Below are 6,424 nucleotides of genomic sequence, written 5' to 3'. Positions count from 1 at the left end.
ACTGACTTTTTGGAGCATGTGCGGTGGGTTACTATCTTATGTATAAGATTGTACTCACATAACACATTTAATAGGGTCAGGCAAGTAACATGCCAAGTGGGGTTTTTGTATGTGCATACATGTGTCACAACATAGCATGTAAACTTGGGACCTTGGTTTAGATTGTTGGACAAACCCATAAAATGGATTAATTTAGCATATTCTGGGAGTGCCAATATAATGCAGTGTATGTGTATATACCTTAACCTAGATCGCAAATACTCTATTTAATTGGGTTATATTCTTTTCTCCTCCAATATATGTTCTCACTGAAAACACCAGCACAGTAGGCTTCTATGATATTTTTGTGATGGATGGATCTGTTATTTACAATCATTTTCTTCAGTCATTGCTGAGAAGCAGTGATGCATCTTACTTTGAAAGTAAAGTCTGTCTTATGGAATAACTGTATCACAATAGTGAAGGGTTATTAAATAATACTACATTCAACTGCAGACTTCCTTTAAGAAGGTTTTAAGATATATATCTTACACATTGCCTAGATATATATCAGTTATATGTCTAGACAATTTGTACCACTTCAATAGATCAATTTGTTAAGTGTGTTTAAGTATGTATGTATGCATATATGTGTACATATATATTTATCCATACACACACACACACACAATAACAGAATATCTGACAACATTGAGCTATAAACAATAAACAAATAGGTTATTTACAAATAATTTGATTCTTAAAACTTTGTTGAGGTCTACACTGAAATATTCAATTATATATGCGATAGTACCTCCCATGCTTTCTTGAGATCAGTTTTTCCTCTGGAAACCTGAAGAAGGGTGTCATTAGTTTTCAGGTAAAACAGATATCTCATTTTTGATGGGATTACCTTTAAGGAGGAGGTATTCAAGGTGTTTTGGTCAATGGGATCACCATCTTTCCTTCCTTCTCAAATCTTTGCCCAATAATGCTATGCCATGACGAAGCTCTATTCTCATGCAGCATTCTATTCTAAATTAGGGCTACAAAAATCCAGAAGACTCTGAGATGACATGAATGATAGGCAGAAAGATAGGCAGAAAATGCCAGCCCTTTGTTGCAATCTAGTGGCTGTCTGGATTTCACCAGAAAAATGTTAGTATTTTCTGCCTATCTTTCCTACCATGTCTCTTGCATTTTTGCTACCAGGTTCCTAATTAGAAAAGGAATGTGTCAGACTGTTAGCCGCTACTTCAAGCAGCTCTGAAAGCTTTCCCCCACCTTTCTGCGAAAACACTAGAAAAAACAAGTTCAGCAACAAAAAAATATCTCTGTTTGGAGAATATTTTTATTTTGCTCCCTTGAAATACTAAGAACTTTCCTGGGCTGAATTAGCCAGCATGACTCAATATGAGCTCTTCTGATCCTAACATTGGGTTTATGCACAGTTGGCATTTTCCTGCATAAGTGAAGCAGCTTCACCACTATGCCAGTTCATTCTATGGTTTGTCTTGGCAGTCTGAACAATGACTTGAGACCTTTTATTTTTAACTGTCATGATTCCGACAAGGCACCAGAAACATCAACCCTCACTAAGGAACCGTGTTCCTTCCTTGCCAGAGAAAGAAAAGAGCAATAAAACAAGAAGGGTATTGGGAAATGAGGCTCCCTGAGACTTCTTGATGATTGAAAGACTGATATTTCATTGATAGATACCTGAGCCAGTGCTAGCTCACCCCATCCAAGAGAGAACTTTGTGTATCTCCTTTGCAAAAATAGGCACTTCATTAGTCCATTACAATTCTCACACAGATGGACACTTAAATCAGGAAGCTGCTGCAGAAATAGGACAGAGAAGGAAGATAGCAGCTCAGGATCTCCATTTTTTTCTTTATCCCCTCCCCAATCTCTCACTCCTAATCTTCCAAACACCAGCTGTCCCCTTTTGCAGTAAACTTCTCTAAATTCTCAAAGTTAGCTCACAACTCGGTATTATTTTTAGCTTGCTTAGACTTAAAGACAATATGGCCTTTAATCATGCAGCATATATAGCTGCATTCCTGGCAGTAAACAGGCTTTCACCCAGGAAGATGAGTAAAGGTTGCACTGATTTGCTTCATGGCTGAGAATGCACACAGGTGGCCCAAAATTAGACTCAGCACCCAGAATTATGTTGCATCTTCCCTTTTAGAAGCATATTCTCTTTTAGAGACCAAACGGGGATGATTTTTGCAGCACAGCTAATGCTCAAATACAAAGAACATCCCATTATATAGAGAATCCATCTTTGTCAGTTCACAGATTCAGTGGAACTTTTCCATTAAAAATGACCTATTGTTCTAAGCCTGCAGGAAACTTGGGGAGATTGGAGGGATTGGTAGGCTAGGCTAATTTTTGAAGTTGGAGGCTGGGGAGATCTCTGTACCATGTTACTTGTGATGAGTTTCCCAGTGGCCAGGTTGGGCTTCCTGGTTCCCTAACTCTGCTGACAGTCAGTGGAAGTTAATGATTAAATGTTTGATAAAAAGAGCTTCTTCAGTACTTGACTTCAATGGCTTCAACAAGCTGAAAACTGAAGGAAGACTGAGTCCATTTCTACCTTTTAGAGGGAAAGATCAATACCAATCATGGAAATGGTTTTGGAGGTTATGATTAAGGGAGGCCACTTTTGCAATCCACTCTCCACTATTTTCCTTATAGCAAGAGATAAGTAGAACATAATTCTTTCATAGATAGCTTTTTTGCAATGAATAATCAAAACTTTCTATCTCTGGGCTGGTGGAGATGATACACTCACTGCTGCTTTCTATGAGAAAGAAAGTGTGTAATCAGGTCAAAATTAAATACGATAACTTTATACAAATCAGAAACTGGGTTAGCATTAATTATCCTTCATCCTATTAGTACATTTGTAAACCTAGATAACACAGAACTACAGAAACATCACCTGACATTCCCCTGTAACATTGCTTGCTCTCTTCTATCTTCCGCCAGTCCACTATAGGACTAACAAAATGCTCAGGCTACTAGAAATGTACTAATATATATATATATATATATATATATATATATATATATATATATATATGTATGTATGTATGTATGTATGTATGTATGTATGTATGTATGTATGTATGTATGTATGTATGTATGTATGTAATAATAATAATAATTATATATATATATTCATAGATTTTGACAGGTGTAGGTATGCTGGTCTTGTTGTATTTGGGTCTTTTCCCATGTAAGATTGAGATTGTCTAAGCAATGTTTCGGCAAGGCCCCACTTGCCATCTTCAGGCTGTTTTTTTTCGGCTTCCAGCTTGTGCGAACCCACCATCCAGGTCGTTACAACACAAAACAACAACGGACGCACAGCCACACAGGATGATACGAAACAGCCAATCAATCTACAAACATCAACTCCATCTACCAATCAGGATGCAACTACACAGCCAATCAACCCACTTACAGCAACAAAGCCAGCACTCCACACACCCCCACCAAGATTCATAGAAAGATGACAGCTCCAACCACGCCTTATTCGCACAAGGATGAAGCCGAAAACACCAGCTTGAAGAGGGCAACCAGCTGAAGATCATGACAACTATAGTCCAGCGAGTCTGGTAGCAACTTGGTGTGGAAGACTGGATGGAGAAAAAAACTTATGCTGCTGGAAGTCTTAGGGACCCATTAAGATGTATGCAGAGTATGTCATTGCTGTAGTGATGTCTCCCTAATAGGTAAACTGGTTCTTCTTTATATAATGATTTAGAGTTGGCTTTAATGATCTTGCAGGGTCAGGACTACCAAGTGCAAGTTGGGCTTTCCTGAGAAAACATTCCTTTCACAGTGGTAATGTGATGTCCCTGGAAACAGTGGGTGTTTTTTCTTCTGTTTTTCTGCACTGAATGAAATCTAAGTATAGGTAGTCTTTGTTTAGTGACTGCCTCATGAAGTTAGTCTGCAGTTACAACCTTTGTGATCTATCCTCCCATTTCTGACCTTCACAGGCCTGTAAAGCAAAGCTGATGTCAGTTTATAAGCACAGTTGCCAATTTATTTAGTGATCATTTGCTTAACAACCAAGGTGCTGATGCCAATTGTGATCACTAAACAAGGACTATCTCTATATTTTTCTTCAAAACTATAACAGCCTGCCTATCCTGCTTCCTTTATGTAGGGACAGTTTTATTTTCTGCTTCCATTTGTCTATCACCTCATTGTGCAGCTGCCATACAGCTATCCAATCCTTCAATAGCAAATCAAGCACCATGGTAGCAGCAACTTTGATTAATAATATGTCAAGAATAGGTATTACAACCGACAAGGAAATATTGCAATTTCAGATGTTATAAGGGTGCATCTGTATGACTCCCCTTGTAGTTAAAAAAAAAAAGAAGTGGGGCTGTAAGGCCTGAATTACTAAAAGGAAATAGATAAATTAGCAGCAGCAGCAATGACAACAACAACAACAAAAGGTGGAGGAAATCCTTGCCTTAAGGCTTCTGAAGCTCATGCTTTGATAGTAACTGACTGCAGTGTCACTACTCAGCTTCTTTACTTTGGTCCTCAAACAAGAAACCTTTTCTTTTAGTCTCTGTGCTGTATTGACAATCTGTCTCTGGGATGGTAGAAAAAAAATAAGTACTAAAGGAGAGAAGTGAGCAGCCTGAAAAAAGAGAAAAGAGATGGGTAGGTGAAGGATGTCAACAGCTGAACCTGCAGCTTATGTTTGCCCTAGATTTCTCCATTCATCTCCGTAATCCACAAGAGGTCTATCTCTTTGCTTTGCTGAATTGAAGTTGGGGATGGATGGGTCAAGGCAAATTTATAGATGGACGAGTAAATACATGAGAGTCTTAAAAACGCATATGAAGACTCAGAAGTACATGCAAATGAGGACAAGGTTCTGTGGTCACCAGAGATGAGTGGGAGAAGTATGAGGAGGTGGTGCTGCAGTAGACAGGTTGTAGGCAAAACCGGTAAGGGAGAAGTCTTAACACAGAGATTCCAAAGGATGGCACTGTGTATGCTAGAATGTCTTCTAAACTGTGGTTCTGCAGCCAAGAAGGTAACAGTTCTGGTAGAAATTTGTGCTTTAGTATATTTTGTTTTTGTTTTAAACAAAAGTTCCTACTTCCCTGAGGAAGTCTTGTCCTCTGTTCTTAAAGGAACATGCCTTCCTCCATTCCACTGATCCTTTTAAACATCATTTTCATCCTCAGCATTGCCTTTCATTCTTTGCTTCCATTTCTTCTTTCCGTTGCTTCCTCCCTCTTTCTTTCGTGTGTTTGTTTTTTCTTTATTTATATATATTTTGTTTTTAGACAGTATGACTTCCTCCAGGAATCCCTTAGGTTCTTAGCTGGATCCCTTTTGCGTAGTCATGCATGTTAGTCTTTGGTAACATATGGACACTTTGGTGTGCCAGTGAGGAGGGGGAGATAGAGGAGCAGAGGGTGACCAAGTAGGAAAGGAGGAGGAATGTCTCAGACAATGGGAGCATTCACTGCTATCATCTGAGCAGCACGTAAAGAAAGAAAAGTAGCGGCCAGCAGAGAAAAGATGTGTGTTGGGTGACAGCAGAATTTCCTGGAAGGGCAACTGCTGTAGGGAAAGAAAGAAAAAATGTTATCTCATGAAAATTATCAATGGTTTGCAAAACAAATGACTGTGGAATGAAAGGATAATCTCAAGAATTCCAAAATTATACCCACCAAAACAAAATAATTGGATGTACAGGTAGTCCTTACCCTACAACCAAAATCGGAGCCAAACTTTCAGTTGTTAAGCGAGACATTTGTTAAGTGAGTTTTGCCCAATTTTACCAAAGTTGTTAAGTGAATCATTACTGTTGATAAGCTGGTAAGATGGTTGTTAAGTGAATCTGGCTTCTTTGTTGACTTGGCTTGTCATATGGTCACAAAAGGTCACATGATCTTGGGACACAGCAATGGTCATAAGTATGCACACCTAGCATCTAAATTTTGATCACATAATCATGGGGATGCTATAAAGGTTGTAATGTGAAAAACGGACGTAAGTCACTTTTTTCAGTGCCATTGTAGGTTTGAACAGTCATTAAATGAACTGTTGTAAGTTGAGGACTACCTGTACTGAAAGTTAAAATCACATGAAAACAAGAAGACACGTAGAATCCTAAATGTCTAGTTTTACTGTGCAAGCTGAATATTTCAGAAACTAATGTGTTTTAGATGTTATTGGCCATACTAGACATGTAAAATAAAAGATATGTTTAGATTTTGTCTCTCTTTCAGATTTTTTATAAAAACAAATCCATACTTTGAAGAGTAGAACAAGTATTAAAAATATTGTCCAAGGACAATGGTCAATGAACTAATGTAGAAAGCTTCCTCATAAAAGGCTAGGTAATAACTATATTCTTCTTTGGTCATATAACACCTGTACTATATCCACA

General features: G+C 38.2%; 1 protein-coding gene across 2 annotated transcripts in view; it reads right to left on the bottom strand.

The window, feature by feature from the left end:
- Positions 1-3,163: 3,163 nt before the first annotated feature.
- The window catches only part of MDGA1 (MAM domain containing glycosylphosphatidylinositol anchor 1), a 318,790-nt gene continuing 315,529 nt past the window's right edge, over positions 3,164-6,424 (bottom strand). Inside the window, exon 17 of one of the 2 annotated variants that reach the window (XM_087717920.1) lies at positions 3,164-5,592. In XM_087717920.1, the coding sequence (XP_087574046.1) occupies positions 5,501-5,592 (92 nt within the window). In that variant the 3' untranslated portion in view covers positions 3,164-5,500. The remainder of the gene's footprint in view (positions 5,593-6,424) is intronic. The other variant, XM_087717918.1, reaches the window with a different exon arrangement.

The sequence above is a fragment of the Thamnophis sirtalis genome, unplaced genomic scaffold (genome assembly GCF_051295495.1).
Source record: "Thamnophis sirtalis isolate CommonGarterSnake01/CBP01778 unplaced genomic scaffold, rThaSir2_p1.2 scaffold_6, whole genome shotgun sequence".
NCBI classification, from domain to species: domain Eukaryota; kingdom Metazoa; phylum Chordata; class Lepidosauria; order Squamata; family Natricidae; genus Thamnophis; species Thamnophis sirtalis.
Note: the sequence above shows the minus strand (reverse complement) of the source record. Positions and strands in the feature narration are given on the sequence as shown.